The sequence below is a fragment of the Chelonia mydas genome, chromosome 2 (genome assembly GCF_015237465.2).
Source record: "Chelonia mydas isolate rCheMyd1 chromosome 2, rCheMyd1.pri.v2, whole genome shotgun sequence".
NCBI lineage: Eukaryota > Metazoa > Chordata > Testudines > Cheloniidae > Chelonia > Chelonia mydas.
Window position 1 is genome coordinate 142,957,269 of NC_057850.1, and position 17,526 is coordinate 142,974,794.

Consider the following 17,526-nt stretch of genomic DNA (forward strand, 5'->3'; position numbering starts at 1 on the left):
AAGTGTGATCAACAAACAGCTCAGGTAAGAGGACAGCCAGTCACACAAGGAAATGTAGTAATTCTCTTTCTGGGAAGGACTGGATGGGGGGCGGGGGGGTTAAACCCCTGGATTTAAATTGGATTTGGGAGTAGAAATCAGTTTTTCTGGCTTAAATTTCAGAACATATTGCATAAAATGTTCCCTTGCAGAATATAACGTTTTGCTATTGGATTTTCTATTTGTATTTATGAAGGAAAAATCGGCATAGCATAGCACATGTATTGACATTAACATTTCCAAAAACAATTACTGGTAATTTAGAGAAATGTGAGGGTCGGTGCTCAAAGTACCTTTACTTTTATTGTTTACTTATACTTAAGTGTATACCGCTTAAAAACAGCACGTGATCCACTTACATGGAATGCTGCTACAAAGAATGTCAAAGCCAAGAAGTACAGGTTAGTATCCACAAAAATTCCTTTTACTTCATCTGCATCCTTTTCTGAAAAGCCTGGAAGAAAGAGTAGGTAAAATGTGAAAAGTACCAAAAAATTAGCATTACAGCTATTAGTATAGTAGATTCAAGTATAAAGGAAGCCCTTTTTAAGTGGCACAAGTTTTAATAATAATAATAAAATAAAAATAATAAAAACTGGATGCTGGCTTTGCTTACAAAAATCAGATTTTGTATGTTTTACCTAAAAACATTCTGAGCTAGTAATTTATAAGGTATTGATCTTGACCAGTCACTAAATTTGGTTCTACAAGAGTTTGTCTAGTCTTTAAAATCAGCTCCAAAATGAATGAGGAAAGGGGAACTAAGGAGAACTAACATTTTATACACCTAAAAAAACCCAATCAATTAACAGCAGGATACAACTGTCTGTAATGGGCCACTCTCTTACCACTTCAAAAGTTATTTTTCCTCCCTTGGTATCCTGCTGTTAATTGATTCCTCTCATTAGACTGCACACTTGGTAAAGCAACCCCCATCCTTTCACGTATTTATACCTGCTTCTGTATTTTTACTTCATACATCTGATGAAGTGGGGTTTAGCCCATGGAAGCTTATGCCCAAATAAATCTGTTAGTCTCAAAGGTGCCACAAGGACTCCTCATTTTTGCTGATAAGAGACTAACACGGCTACCACTCAAACCATTTCATATACCTATATGCCACGAAGCATTTGCTGACTGTAATAAGGTGTCATTAATCGGGAAGGCAACCCTTCCCAGAATTGTTGCCTGAAGAATATTCAGAGATTCCAAGGCAGAAAGGACCGTTGTACTCATCTAGTCTGACCTCTTGTATAACACAGGCCACAGAACTTCCCCAAAATAATTCCTAGAACATAGCTTTTAGAAAAACATCCGATCTTGATTTTAAAATGGTCACTGATGGAGAATCCTAGCGTATACCTGCACAAAGTAAGTCCTTGTAAGATTTTAAATCCTCTGGGTGGGGAGACAAGGAATCTGGGATTACTGAGTTGTCCAGGAAAGGAGAGGATGGGACTGCTGGAACCCCTGGCATCACTTGGGGTAGAGGTTACTCCTTTGGCAAAGGCTGCCCCAAGAAGAGGTGTCTCAAGAGGACAGACCTCCTCTTGCATCTGTAACAGAGACCACTCTTGGGGCTGGTACATCTCAGGATCAAGGGAATTGCCCCCCGGACTGGAGCAGAAATCTAGACCTCTTCAAGCAGGGAGTACCCTACAGGTCCCACGGTGATCACTGTGAGCGAGAGTATGGCATAGGGGGTCAATACATTGAGGATGCCAAGGATCTGCCCTTCCTGTGAGAACAGCTGTGCTCTCGGTGCAGACGCTTTCCCTTTGCTGCCCATTGAAAGATCTTTGGGACTTTTTGCCAAGGCAAAGACCAACAGAAGGAATCCATACTAGAGTCAGAAGAACCCTCTCAGAAGTCCTTGGGCACTGTTGGCGGCCACTCCGGCGGGACCACAGAATAGTCCAATTTATCCACAGTCCAATGAGAGAAGGACAAAGTTGGCATCAAGGATGGGACTGTTGTCAGTACCGGAAAATCTTCAGTGACAGTACCAAAGAGCACAACAGAGTTGTTGTGGGTTTCAAAGGGCACCTGTGTTAACAGAAATTAATGGTGACTAAACAGAGGACAGATGGCACCAAGGACAAAGGGCATATCGGTGCTGCCCCACAGGCATCTACACCAAGGAAGGTGCCTGTGGTTTCACTGGTACCGAGGGCATCGACAGTAAGCGGCCTCAACCCCGAGTTTGTAGAATTTGAGGGGCCTGAAATAGCTGGCAGTGCTGATAATACACCCGCCTTCTGAGTAAGCGGGGAGGCTGGTAGACAGGCAGAATAAGTCTGTTACCACCATGTAGGCTTGTGGGATTGTTGATACCAAAAAGCAGTGTCACCACAGATACCAGACTCAATGGCTGACCACCAGGTGGGTCCCGAGTCAGTGGTACAGTACTGGGAATCTCCAGCCTTGATGCGGATTGACAGTTTGGCTGTACCTTGGATCTTGTGGATGTTGGGAAGCTATCTTTGACAAAGAGAACACCTCTCTCCTCAATTTCGAACATTCCTGATCTGTTTTGTGGGTCTCTTCTGGGGTACCTCAGGGAACACAGATCAACCCCTTCCTCCGCGTGGGGAGAGTCAGAGTCCAGGGGTCTGTCTACCAGTGTTGATGCAGAAGGTGGCTGGCTGAGGACTGCCAGTCCTGCTAGCGGAAGAGGGTCTTGGTGCTAGTGCAAGCTTCATAGCCTGTTCCAACAAAAGCTGTTTCAGGCAAAGGTCTCTTGCAATATGTGTTCTCACAACAGATTATACATTCTCCTTAATGTGACTTTCACCTACATGCAGCAAGTGTAGGAGTCTACTGTTGGGAATAGAAAGTCCACCTAATATGCAACGTTTGAAGGCCTGGTCAACGCTGCATGCCCTATAGTGCTGAGCTCCAGAAATTACTATAAAGACTAACTATATTATACTACAGATACTATTAAAAAAAACTCTTTACAGGAGAAGTCCCAGTGACACAAGTGTGGTGCAGAGAGAAAAAGCCATGAGAAGACTCGCAGGGGGGAGCTCCAACTAAGGCTACTGGCGGTATGAAGGGACTGAGGGGGATTACAGTATGTCACCCTTATATTGCTTCAGAAGGGGCTACGAGGCAACACAGGGTGGCTGCGCCGTTCCAATAGGTACCACGGTGGGGAAAAGTCTCCAACTCTGATGCCCTCAGCACAAACGCACCTGAGCGAAATACCCATCCGCAACCACTCAAAGAACGTCTTGTAGGTATAACCTACATTGCTTAGTGGACTATAACCCTCAAAAGTGACTCTGAAAAGGACTTAAGAAATGATGGTGGATAACCAACTGAACATGTACTCCCAGCTCTAGCTAGAAGGGCTAACAATCAGACAAACAAATATTGAGGAAGGACATGGTATCATCCCAGCATATGGCTCTTGTGAGACTACTGTATCTATCAGCAATTTAAATGGAATGATGAAAAACTGGAAAGAGAGTTTAGAGAAAAGCCACAAGAATGATCCAGAATCTGAGAAACAGGGCTTACAGTGAGAAATTTTAAGAAGGTCAATTGATCTAGCTTATTCAAAAGGTTAAGAGACGACAGTATATAAATACCAGCACAGGGACAAGACACTGATACTAGAAGGTTCTTTAACCAAGCAGAAAAAGTCATAAAGAGATCCAATGGAAAGAAGCTGAAGTCAGCAAAAGTTCAAACTGAAAATAAAATGCACATTTTTAACTGTGAGGATAATCAACGGATTACCGAGGTTTGTGGTAAATTCTCCATCATTCGGAGTCTTTAAATTAAGACTGGATGTATTTAGAAAGATTAAACTACAAGTTACTGAGCTAGATGCAGGAATTACTTGGTGAAATTCTATGCTCTGTGTTATACAGATTAGACTAGATCATAATGTTCCTTTCTGACCTTAATCCATGCCTTTCCTTTATCCTATATTTTCAGGAAAGGAGTTTTCTTATTAAACAGAATTTAAAGTTTCCAGTACTAGAGAGCCCTTTCTGAAAGATTTTTTTTTTTAAATAAGGGAACTTGGAATGTTGTGAGGCGATTGTACAGGGAAATTCCTGTGTCTTCCTTTCTCATTTAATAACTAACTTTAATGGGTAAGAGCCATCACATCCTCTCAAGATAGATGTGTGGGATTTTAGAACGTTTCATACATATTTGTTCTGTTTCAACAAATCTATTGGAGTTGAAATATAAGATCATAATAGTAGTACTGGGCACCAGTGAAAATAAACTCCTAAATTTTGTTATCTTGAGGTCTCTGAACTATGAAGAATGTATCAGATACTGATTCAGATTTTGTTTTTGGATACTTCAACTGTTATTTTTAAGAGATTGGAAAAAGCTTGGGAAGAATTCACTCCTTCCCTGTTGGCCCTTTTATGCTGCCGTTGTAGTGCAGAAGATTTTTTACAGCCCAGATCTGGCTTGGGAAACTCCGGCCTGCTGCAGGCTTTGCACAAGGCAATTTATGCTGCCTATTATGCCTCTGCCACATGTGCCAGGATTGGAGGCATGAAGAGACACAGAACTTCCACCCATATGCGGCTGGGGACAGGATACCTAAAATACTCTGGGGACCATAACTGCAGCCCAGAATCAGGAATGTGAGAAGGTGTCTTCAATGTACCTTAGTTCTTCCTCTCCCAGGATGTGAGTTTTGTGCAGCGCCTTTAGAAGACAAGTGTAATATCTAACTCCCTGACTCTCCCTTTCATGAAAGCATAGATTTAGCATGCCTGGAATCTTGTGACTCTGTACAAATTTGCACAGCTACTCTTCGAGAAAGCATGTAAGTTTAGATGCTTTTTTCACAAATTATTGTAATAAAAAAATTGTCTCAACTGCAATGTTCACTTAAGAGATAACTTGGAACCAGCTGAGCAGCGAACAGCAGAGAGGCTAAAAGAGGGAGTTTGCCCGGGATCTGTCTGAGAGGAGGTACACTAAGGGCTGCATTAGGGAGGCTGTGTTGGTGAGTCTCTGAGTCTCTGTTGTGGGGACAGTTTCACAGTTTGACCGTGTGCTTCATTGGTTGTTTGTTTGAAAAGTGTGAATTAGGAGTGCTTTGTTCCAGGTGAGCCTTGAGTGAGCCTGACTGTTATAAAAAGCCAGTCAGCAGCAAACCACCTGAGCAGCGAACAGCAGAGAGGCTAACAGAGGGAGTTTGCTTGGGGAGAGCCCACTGAGGCTTTCATCTTGCCTGCTTCTCTGAGTAGTTACTACAACTCCTGAGGAAGCTCGTAGAAGGAAGGTAATATGGATGGGGAGTGTTCAGCTGTTGTGACCTGCACTGGATGTGCCATGTTTGTCTTTCTTCCACAGGACAGAAGCGACTTTGTCTGTACAAAGTGCAAGCTGGTCTTTATATTGGAAGAGAAGGTTCAAGGTCTGGAGAAACAAGTATCGACCCGACGTTGCATAAGAGAAACTGAAGATTTCCTGGACAGACGTCAGGATATGCTTCTATGGACACAATGTTCTGAAGATTCAGAGCAGGCTGCACAGCGGGACAGGATGGTGAAAAAAATTTGGCAGCATGTGACCTCCAGAAGAAGAAAGGGGAGCGTCCATGTATCAGCAGTGCAGATACAGGTAAGCAACCGTTTTCATGTTCTCTCCACAGGTACTAATGCGAAGAGTGGACTAGATGATACATCTGAGGGAATGGAACAGAAGGAGATTCCGCCGATTGGAAGGCATGAGATGCACTGTCCTAGGGATGGGGGTTCCATGACCAGCGCTCCCAAGAGGAGGAAGCGGGTGGTGGTGGTCAGGGACTCTGCTGCCCCGACCGGGAAAACAGAGAAGTCTGCTGCTTGCCAGGAGCTAGGATTCATGATGTGATGGAGAGACTGCCGAGACTCATCAAGCCCTCGGATCGCTACCCCTTCCTGCTTCTCCACGTGGGCACCAATGATACTGCCAAGAATGACCTTGAGCGGATCACTGCAGACTATGTGTCTCTGGGAAGAAGGATAAAGGAGTTTGAGGTGCAAGTGGTGTTTTCATCCATCCTCCCCATAGAAGGAAAAGGCCTGGGTAGAGACCGTCGAATCGTGGAAGTCAACAAATGGCTACGCAGGTGGTGTCGGAGAGAAGGCTTTGGATTCTTTGACCATGGGATGGTGTTCCAAGAAGGAGAAGTGCTAGGCAGAGATGGGCTCCACCTAACGAAGAGAGGGAAGACCATCTTCGCAAGCAGGCTGGCTAACCTAGTGAGGAGGGCTTTAAACTAGGTTCACCGGGGGAAGGAGATGAAAGCCCTGAAGTAAGTGGGGACGTGGGATACTGGGAGGAAGCACGAGCAGGAGAACGTGAAAGGGGAGGGCTCTTGCCTCATACTAAGAAAGCAAGACAAACAGCAAGTTCTCTCAAGTGCCTATACACAAATGTAAGAAGCCTGGGAAACAAGCAGGGAGAACTGGAAGTCCTGGCACAGTCAAGGAATTGTGATGTGATTGGAATAACAGAGACTTGGTGGGATAACTCACATAACTGGAGTACTGTCATGAATCGATATAAACTATTCAGGAAGGACAGGCAGGGCAGAAAAGGTGGGGGAAGTTGCATTGTATGTAAGAGTAGTATGACTGCTCAGAGCTCCGGTATGAAACCGCAGAAAAACCTGAGTGTCTCTGGATTAAGTTTAGAAGCTTTTGACACTGTCTCCCACAGTATTCTTGCCAGCAAGTTAAAGAAGTATGGGCTGGATGAATGGACGATAAGGTGAATAGAAAGCTGGCTAGATTGTCGGGCTCAACGGTTAGTGATCAATGGTTCCATGTCTAGTTGGCAGCCGGTATCAAGTGGAGTGCCCCAAGGGTCGGTCCTGGGGCCGGTTTTGTTCAGTATCTTCATAAATGATCTGGAGGATGGTGTGGTTTGCACCCTCAGCAAGTTTGCAGATGACACTAAACTGGGAAGAGAGGTAAATACGCTGGAGGGTAGGGATAGGACAGAGAGGGACCTGGACAAATGAGAGGATTGGTCCAAGAGAAATTTGATGAGGTTCAACAAGGACAAGTGCAGAGTCCTGCACTTAGGACAGAAGAATCCCATGCACCACTACCGACTAGGGACCGAATGGCTAGGCAGCAGTTCTGCGGAAAAGGACCTAGGGGTTACAGTGGACGAGAAGCTGAATATGAGTCAACAGTGTGCCCTTGTTGCCAAGAGGGCCAATGGCATTTTGGGATGTATAAGTAGGGGCATTGCCAGCAGATCGAGGGACATGATCATTCCCCTCTATTCGACACTGGTGAGCCCTCCTCTGGAGTACTGTGTCCAGTTTTGGGCCCCACGCTACAAGAAGGATGTGGAAAAACTGGAAAGAGTCCAGCGGCGGGCAACCAAAATGATTAGGGGACTGGAACACATGACTTATGAGGAGAGGCTGAGGGAACTGGGATTGTTTAGTCTGCAGAAGAGAAGAATGAGGGGGGATTTGATAGCTGCTTTCAACTACCTGAAAGGGGGTTCCAAAGAGGATGGATCTAGACTGTTCTCCGTGGTAGCAGATGACAGAACAAGGAGTAATGGTCTCAAGGTGCAGTGGGGGAGGTTTAGGTTGGATATTAGGACAAACTTTTTCACTACGAGGGTGGTGAAATACTGGAATGCGTTACCTAGGGAGGTGGTGGAATCTCCTTCCTTAGAAGTTTTTAACGTCAGGCTTGACAAAGCCCTGGCTGGGATGATTTAGTTGGAGACTGGTCCTGCTTTGAGCAGGGGGTTGGACTAGATGACTTCCTGAGGTCTCTTCCAACCCTCTGATATTCTATGATTATTTACTCAGCCGCCCTTTACTTTCTATTTCTTTTTCCAGAATGGCTCTCCCTTTCTTTTTTACCTGCCTAAATTGTGTTACTTTAAAGAGATTTATAGTACTGACTTCTGTATCTGACCATCTGAAGATACAAAATCACAGAAAATTTCTTATCAGTGTTATTCATTAAAACAAACACCTCATGTATTAAATATTTTATTGAATCTATGTTATAACAAAGACACAATTTTGAAAACTTTACAGAAGAAATCCAGAGTAGAATGGCAGGCAGTGTACAGTTCCTGAAGCTGGTTGGCTGCACTGCTGTAGCGAGGCAGAAAAATTACTGGTGAGGAAAATACATCACAGACAGGGCAAAGTCAAGGGAATGGCGAAGACATGATTGGCCTGCCAATGACCAGCCTATCTGGAGGTTAAATGTTTGATTTCTAAAATTTTCACTCATTCTGGATATCCAACTTGACATCCCTAACAACTTAAATTCAGGTCCTAGGTACGCAACTCCAAATGAAGTCAATTGGAGAATGGAGGTATTTCTTAAGATTAGGATCTGTGTATCAAATTAAAGTACTTGAGAATTGAGGCAATCTGAATTAATGTAGGCCATAAAAGCATAAACTACCTCCCATAGTTTATCAGTCTGTTAGCAACTGGGCATTTCTCTTTTATGTATACTTTATTTTTAGCTAAGTGAATATAATGAAGTGCATTTTTTATTTAGGATTTTATTTTTCAGGAGTTGAAGATAAAACATTTTATTTTTTAAAAGTATACTCCAAACAGTGACTTTTGTTTTAAAGCAGCACTTATGGACTTTCACATGCAAAAGCCCCTAACAACTAGTGGAAGGATCATTGCTCCCTTGAAATTAGTCTCAGCTGCTGATTTTATTGCTTAATTTTAACCACAACATACTATATGTACAAACACAAGATGGTGTTTAGCAGAAACCGACAGATTTTTCTGATAATGTGTCAAACAAGATAGAAGAACTACACCATTTTATAGTACCGTAAAGGCAGTCAATATGTAGTTTATGTATTAGAAGTTAAGAACCTGACTTTCTGCTGTCAAAAAGTAAACATACCAAACTGCTGCAGGGAGAACACTGCATCTTGCATGTGGATCCAAAATCTGAGCTTTCCAAGAGATATTTTATCATATGACACTGTAAGAGGTAGCTCTGTCGTTGAACGGTTTATTATCTGCATTGGGACAGAAAATAGTCTTAACAACAAAGTTAATATACATACAAATGGGAATGCAAACAGAAACAACAGTTAACGCTTTTAGGGGTTGTTTAATTTTCATAAAAAAACAAAGCATTTAAAACACAATGTCTTTATATACTAAATGTGTAGTCTGTTCTATTCAGAGTCTTATACAACCCTCATCTCTGAAGCACCTAAGCACCTCTGATAAGTGCATTAAGCAACATAACTAACATTTCCCACATGATTCATTATCTCTTATCACCTCAGGAGGGGCAACTGGGTATGCAATGTTGTGTTTGTTTTCCAAGGGTCTCTATCTTACTTTCTTATGCATATGGGGGTCAGTCTTGTTGCCTGGGAGCTGGCAGATCTCTGATCTTAAGGGCACATCTACACTACCCACCAGATCGGCGGGCAGTGATCGATCCAGCGGGGGGTCAATTTATTGCGTCTAGTATAGACGCAATAAATCGACCACTGAGCGCTCTCCCGTCGACTCCGGTACTCTACCAGAACGAGAAATGCAATCGGAGTCGACGGGAGAGTGTCAGCTGTCGACTTACTGCAGCGAAGACACCACAGTAAGTAGATTTAAGTACATCGACTATAGCTATGCTATTCATGTACCTGAAGTTGGGTACCTTAGATCGACCCCACACGGTAGTGCAGACAAGCCCTGAGACTATTGCCTTAGTGAGGTAATAATCTAACACAGTGACTGGGTTATGGTGTCGTCTGTATTATAACTCAGCTTCAAATTCCCCATTCCTAACCCCATAGTTGACACTAACAAGGCCTCTCCCCCACATTCTCCCCTACTATTTGCTGCCCATTTCCCACTTCTCTAGTCCTGGCCAGATAGAGGGACATGACTCCCACACACAACCCCATCTCTCTAGGCTATGGTTGAGCAAGTCATGCCTGATTAATCTAATTGCCTTCTGTGACGAGATAACTGGTTCTGTGGATGAGGGGAAAGCAGTGGACGTGTTGTTCCTTGACTTTAGCAAAGCTTTTGACACGGTCTCCCACAGTATTCTTGCCAGCAAGTTAAAGTACTATGGGCTGGATGAATGGACGATAAGGTCGATAGAAAGCTGGCTAGATTGTCGGGCTCAACGGGTAGTGATCAACGGCTCCATGTCTAGTTGGCAGCCAGTATCAAGTGGAGTGCCCCAAGGGTCGGTCCTGGGGCCGGTTTTGTTCAATATCTTCATAAATGATCTGGAGGATGGTGTAGATTGCACTCTCAGCAAATTTGCAGATGACTAAACTGGGAGGAGAGGTAGATACGCTGGAGGGTAGGGATAGGATACAGAGGGACCTAGACAAATTAGAGGATTGGGCCAAAAGAAATTTGATGAGGTTCAACAAGGACAAGTGCAGAGTCCTGCACTTAGGACGGAAGAATCCCATGCACCGCTACAGACTAGGGACCGAATGGCTAGGCAGCAGTTCTGCAGAAAAGGACCTAGGTGTTACAGTGGACGAGAAGCTGGATAGGAGTCAACAGTGTGCCGTTGTTGCCAAGAAGGCCAATGGCATTTTGAGATGTATAAGTAGAGGCACTGCCAGCAGATCGAGGGACGTGATCATTCCCCTCTATTCGACACTGGTGAGCCCTCCTCTGGAGTACTGTGTCCAGTTTTGGGCCCCACACTACAAGAAGGATGTGGAAAAATTGGAAAGAGTCCAGCGGAGGGCAACCAAAATGATTAGGGGACTGGAACACATGACTTATGAGGAGAGGCTGAGGGAACTGGGGATGTTTAGTCTACGGAAGAGAAGAATGAGTGGGGATTTGATAGCTGCTTTCAACTACCTGAAAGGGGGTTCCAAAGAGGATGGCTCTAGACTTTTCTCCGTGGTAGCAGATGACAGAACAAGGAGTAATGGTCTCAAGTTGCAGTGGGGGAGATTTAGATTGGATATTAGGAAAAACTTTTTCACTAGGAGGGTGGTGAAACATTGGAATGCGTTACCTGGGGAGGTGGTGGAATCTCCTTCCTTAGAAGTTTTTAAGGTCAGGCTTGACAAAGCCCTGGCTAGGATGATTTAATTGGGGATCGGTCCTGCTTTGAGCAGGGGGTTGGACTAGATGACCTCCTGAGGTCCCTTCCAACCCTGATATTCTATGATTCTATGAATGTGTCTCACAAAGTGGGGAGAGAAGGGAATGGGGCAGCAGCAACCCTACCCCAGGAAAGACAAGGATCCCCATATGTAAGCGGAGATCTGTCCCCCCTGCCCCTGTATGGAATGAAGTCTGAGGCCTTCTCCGTGTTCATGTCCATGCTGTGATCTGGGGGCGCTGTGACCCTCTCCCTAACCCCCCATGTGAACCAACATCCTGAGGGTCCTGAGCCTCTTCCCCCACCCCATCTGCTAGTTATGATATTAAGCACCTGCGGTGGGGGAGACGAGACAACCCACTGAGATAGATGAAGCAATTCACACCTCTCAGAACTATCATTTCAGGCTGTATTCATCTCCATGGGGTGTTCTCACTCATTTAAGAGCACCTGGGCCCCTTCATACCTCTTGAGTCTGCTATACTGCAGATGGATGTATAGAGCCTCTTCCCTGTACTTTAGACACAGAGGTCCTTCCCAAATCTCTATCTCCACTCTCTTGCCCCTCCTTGTCTCCTGCTGATGAATGCATTCCTTACAGTTCCACCAGTGCCACCTTCCTACCACCTCATGGCCCCTCCAAGCTTACCAGGGGCACGGAGTGGCAAGGAAGAAGGTGAAGCCAGTGTGTGGTTGTAGTAGCTCAGAGCAGCAGGCATAATGCAGGTGGTCGGAGCCATAGACATGATAGAAAGAATGGATGAGATGTTGAAGCAGTGGTGGTAGTCTGAGCAATTGGAGGAAATATGGGGGGTTGGAGCAGAGAAGGGCTATCTGAGAGTGTATTAGAACAGTGTAGGGAATAGCAGGGTGGGAAGAAAGGGATCAGAGTTGAAAAGCTGGGTTTTTGGGGGGACAGAGGCAAAGCCTCCCCATCATCATCCACGTCCACCATGTTGGTCCCCTCTTCTAAAAACTTTCCCACTGACTCCATTTTAGTTCTTGCATTCGCTCCTCTGCTCTTCAACCTTTGGGACCCCTGCCAACATTGAGAGGAGGAAGAATCAGGTATGCAGAACAGGCACAGAAATGGGGGGAGAAAGAGATGATGTATGGGCAATGCATTCTGCGTACAAGGTAATCACTGCAAGGAGTCAGAGAAAGTGAACGGGAAGGGTTGGGCTGTAGTACATAAGAGTGCCAAAAAGTTATTAAAAAAAACAACCCTAAAGAAATTAAATGCCCAAGAATTTGTTAGTGCAGAGTTAAGCTTGTCCAGAGCTGCCTCATGCCTTTCCAGAAATCTGAACAGTGGACAAACTTACAGCGTTTGTGGAATTGCTATGTAAACTAAGAATACAGAAATGTAATAATTTTATGAATACTATACATGACCTGGTTAATGAGAGGAAGTTACTGTGTTAAGACTTTCCTGTATGAACGCACTGATGTAGCTTAATAGAGAGCTGTGGAAAGAACATGAAAATGATAAGAACACCCCTGTGGACACTTGAAAGAATGTGCAAAGACAGCAGATTTAAGGAAGATGCAAGCTTGTTTTGCCAGGCTGGGAACTTGGAGATCAAAAAGATTGAACAGCTTTTAAAAGGGGACTCTCCCTGAAGCAAAAGTAAGAAACAGTTTGGAATAGTCCATTCCCTTAACTCGCAGTCAGACCCTAGAGGTCTCTGAGGTCTACAGACCTGCCTGGATCCTCACCTGGAATATAAGAAGATACCTGGCAAAATAGACAGATGTCTAGCCTATGTTGTTTTCATATCTGTTTTTCTCTGAAATACTTTTGTTCTAAATAAATTTTCTCTAAGGAGGCTGTTTGGTCACCGATTACCACTGTCACTGCTTCCGGAGAAAACAGAATAACAGGGTCTGAGCCTGAGGCCTGGTCTACACTAGGAGTTTAGGTCGAATTTAGCAGTGTTAAATCGATGTAAACCTCCACCCGTCCACACGATGATGCCTTAAATCGGCCTTGCCGGGTCGAATTTGGGGTACTGTGAACGCAATTAGATGGTACTGGCCTCCGGGAGCTACCCAGAGTGCTCTATTGTGACCGCTCTGGACAGCACTCTCAACTCAGATGCACTGGCCAAGTAGATAGGAAAAGGCTCGCAAACTTTTGAATTTCAATTTCCTGTTTGCATGGTCACCTGCAGCTTGCCACGCTGGCCAGAGCTCATCAGCAGAGGTGACCATGATGGAGTCTCAGAATCGCAAAAGAGCTCCAGCATGGACCGAACGGGAGGTACGGGATCTGATCGCTGTATGGGAAGACGAATCCGTGCTATCAGAACTCCGTTCCAGTTTTCAAAATGCCAAAACCTTTGTCAAAATCTCCCAGGGCATGAAGGACAGAGGCCATAACAGGGACCCGAAGCAATGCCGCGTGAAACTTAAGGAGCTGAGGCAAGCCTACCAGAAAATCAGAGAGGCAAACGGCCACTCAGGGTCAGAGCCCCAAACACGCTGCTTCTATGATGAGCTGCATGCCATTTTAGGGGGTTCAGCCACCACTACCCCAGCCGTGTTGTTTGACTCCTTCAATGGAGATGGAGGCAACACAGAAGCAGGTTTTGGGGACGAGGAAGATGATGAAGTTGTAGATAGCTCACAGCAAGCAAGCAGAGAAACCGGTTTTCCCGACAGCCAGGAACTGTTTCTCACCCTGGACCTGGAGGCAGTCCCCCCCGAACCCACCCAAGACTGCCTCCCGGACCCACCAGGCAGAGAAGGGACCTCTGATGAGTGTACCTTTTAAAATACTATACATGGTTTAAAAGCAAGCATGTGAAAGGATTAATTTGCCCTGGCATTTGCGGCTCTCCTGGATGTACTCCCAAAGCCTTTGCAAAAGGTTTCTGGGGAGGGCAGCCTTATTCCGTCCACCATGGTAGGACACTTTACCACTCCAGGCCAGTAGCACATACTTGGGAATCATTGTAGAACAAAGCATTGCAGTGCATGTTTGCTGGCATTCAAACAACATCCGTTCTTTATCTCTCTGTGTTATCCTCAGGAGAGTGATATCATTCATGGTCACCTGGTTGAAATACGGTGCTTTTCTTAAGGGGACATTCAGAGGTGCCCGTTCTTGCTGGGCTGTTTGCCTGTGGCTGAACAGAAATGTTCCCCACTGTTAGCCATGGGGAGGGGTGAGGGGAGGCAAAATGCGACCTTGGAACGAAAAGCACATGTGCTGTGTACGTAATGTTAACAGTAAGGTTTACTGTGAAAGAGTGTAGCCATTGTTCTAGAAAACGTGTCTTTTTAAACACCACTGCCTCTTTTTTTTCTCCACCAGCTGTATGTGTTTCAAGGATCACAGGATCTTCTCCTTCCCAGAGGCTAGTGAAGATTAGAAGGCGAAAAAAACGCACTCGTGATGAAATGTTCTCTGAGCTCATGCTGTCCTCCCACACTGACATAGCACAGACGAACGTGTGGAGGCAGACAATCTCAGAGTGCAGGAAAGCACAATATGACCGGGAGGAGAGGTGGCGGGCTGAAGAGAGGGCTGAAGATGAAAGGTGGCGGCAGCGTGATGAGAAGAGGCAGGATTCAATGCTGAGGCTGCTGGAGGATCAAACCAATATGCTCCAGCATATGGTTGAGCTGCAGGAAAGGCAGCAGGAACACAGACCGCCGTTACAGCCCCTGTGTAACCAACCGCCCTCCTCCCCAAGTTCCATAGCCTCCTCACCCAGACGCCCAAGAACGCAGTGGGGGGGGCCTCCGGCCACTCCACCCCAGAGGATTGCCCAAGCAACAGAAGGCTGGCATTCAATAAGTTATAAAGTTTTAAACTTTTAAAGTGCTGTGTGGCCTTGTCCTTCCCTCCTCCACCACCTCTCCTGGTGCTTCTCTCCTCCACCACCCCTCCTGGGCTACCTTGGTAGTTATCCCCCTATTTGTGTGATGAATGAGTAAAGAATGCATGAATGTGAAGCAACAATGACTTTATTGCCTCTGCAAGTGGTGATCGAAGGGAGGAGGGAAGGGTGGTTAGCTTACAGGGAAGTAGAGTGAACCAAGGGGCGGGGGGTTTCATCAAGGAGAAACAAACAGAGCTTTCACACCGTAGCCTGTCCAGTCATGAAACTGGTTTTCAAAGATTCTCTGATGCGCACCACACCCTCCTGTGCTCTTCTAACCGCCCTGGTGTCTGGCTGTGCGAAACCAGCAGTCAGGCAATTTGCCTCAACCTCCCACCCCGCCATAAACATCTCCCCCTTACTCTCACAGATATTGTGGAGAGCACAACAAGCGCTAATAACAGTGGGAATATTGGTTTCGCTGAGGTCAAACCAAGTCAGTAAACTGCGCCAGCGCGCTTTTAAACATCCAAATGCACATTCTTCCACCATTCTGCACTTGCTCAGCCTATAATTGAACAGCTCCTGACTACTGTCCAGGCTGCCTATGTATGGCTTCATGAGCCATGGCATTAAGGGGTAGGCTGGGTCCCCAAGGATAACTATAGGCATTTCAACATCCCCAACGGTTATTTTCTGGTCTGGAAAGAAAGTCCCTTCTTGCAGCTTTTGAAACAGACCAGAGTTCCTGAAGATGCGAGCGTCATGTACCTTTCCCAGCCATCCCACGTTGATGTTGGTGAAACGTCCCTTGTGATCCACCAGAGCTTGCAGCACTACTGAAAAGTACCCCTTGCGGTTTATGTACTCGCCGGCTTGGGGCTCCGGTGCCAAGATAGGGATATGGGTTCTGTCTATCGCCCCACCACAGTTAGAGAATCCCATTGCAGCAAAGCCATCCACTATGACCTGCACATTTCCCAGAGTCACAACCCTTGATAGCAGCAGATCTTTGATTGCGTTGGCTACTTGCATTATAGCAGCCCCCACAGTAGATTTGCCCACTCCAAACTGATTCCCGACTGACCAGGAGCTGTCTGGCGTTGCAAGCTTCCACAGGGCTATTGCCACTAGCTTCTCAACTGTGAGGGCTGCTCTCATCTTGGTATTCTTGTGCTTCAGGGCAGGGGAAAGCAAGTCACAAAGTTCCATGAAAGTGCCCTTACGCACGTGAAAGTTTCGCAACCACTGGGAATCGTCCCAGACCTGCAACACTATGCGGTCCCACCAGTCTGTGCTTGTTTCCCGGGCCCAGAATCGGCGTTCTATGGCATGAACCTGCCCCATTAGCACCATGATGCCCACATTGACAGGGCCCATGCTTTGAGAGATGTCTGTGTCCATGTCCTCATCACTCACGTCACCGCGCTGACGTCGCCTACTCACCCGGTATCGCTTTGCCAGGTTCTGGTGCTGCATATACTGCTGGATAATGCGCGTGGTGTTTAATGTGCTCCTAATTGCCAAAGTGATCTGAGCGGGCTTCATGCTTGCCGTGGTATGGCGTCTTCACAGAAAAAAGGCACGGAACAATTGTCTGCCATTGCCCTGACGGAGGGAGGGGCGACTGACGACATGGCTTACAGGGTTGGCTTACAGGGAATTAAAAACAACAAAGGGGCTGGCTTTGCGAGAAACTGAATGGCCCCCTCAAGGATAGCATTCAAAACCCCAAGGATAGAACTCAAAACTGGGTTTAGCAGGCCGTTTATTTCACAGAGAGAAGGAGAGAGGGAGGAGAAAATGAATACAAAACAAATCTGGTCTATTTCTTGTTTTGAGCCACTTCATCTATCTTTATACATCTTGCTGGCAGCAGACTGTGCAGTACGACCGCTAGCCATCATCATCTCCTGGGTGCTCGGCAGAAGACGGTGCAGTATGACGACTAGCCATCATCTTCTGCTGGCTGGAGGTTAAAAGACAGTGCACTGCCGGTAGGACTGAATCGCCACGAGACGAAACTTAAAAGAGAAATGACCTGGCTGAGTCACTCCCATGTTTGACCAGGCGCCCGGTTAAAAGAGCACCCAGGACTACGTCGATGACGGCTACCAGTCATACTGCACTGTCTGCTGCCAAAAGGCAATTAACTGCTGCTGTGTAGCAATGCAGTACTACATCTGCCAGCACTCAGGAGACATACGGTGACGGTAAGCTGAGCGGGCTCCATGCTTGCCGTGGCATGGTGGCTGCACAGGTAACTCAAGAAAAGGGTGCAAAACGATTGCCTGCCCTTGCTTTCATGGAGGGAGGTAGGAAACGGGGGCCTGACGATATGCACCCAGAACCACCCGCGACAATGTTTTAGCCCCATCAGGCACTGGGATTTGTACCCAGAATTCAAATGTGTGGCGGAGACTGCGGGAACTGTGGGATAGCCACCCACAGTGCAACGCTCCGGAAGTCGACAGTTGCCTCAGTACCGTGGACACACTCCGCCGACTACATGCACTTAGAGCATTTGTGTGGGGACACACACAATCAACTGTATAAAAACGTTTTCTACA

At 46.1% G+C, this 17,526-nt stretch overlaps 1 protein-coding gene across 4 annotated transcripts in view; it reads right to left on the bottom strand.

Annotated features, from left to right (window-relative positions):
* CLPTM1L (CLPTM1 like) overlaps window positions 1-17,526 on the bottom strand; it is a 108,546-nt gene that overhangs the window by 65,987 nt on the left and 25,033 nt on the right. For all 4 annotated transcript variants that reach the window (XR_005224467.2, XM_037893381.2, XM_037893383.2 and 1 more), the window contains exons 6-7: window positions 8,928-9,045; window positions 399-493 (exon numbers count right to left, since the gene is read on the bottom strand). Coding sequence is in view for 3 of the 4 variants with exons in the window: in XM_037893381.2 (XP_037749309.1) it covers window positions 399-493; window positions 8,928-9,045 (213 nt within the window). In the remaining variant the exon portion in view is untranslated. The remainder of the gene's footprint in view (window positions 1-398; window positions 494-8,927; window positions 9,046-17,526) is intronic.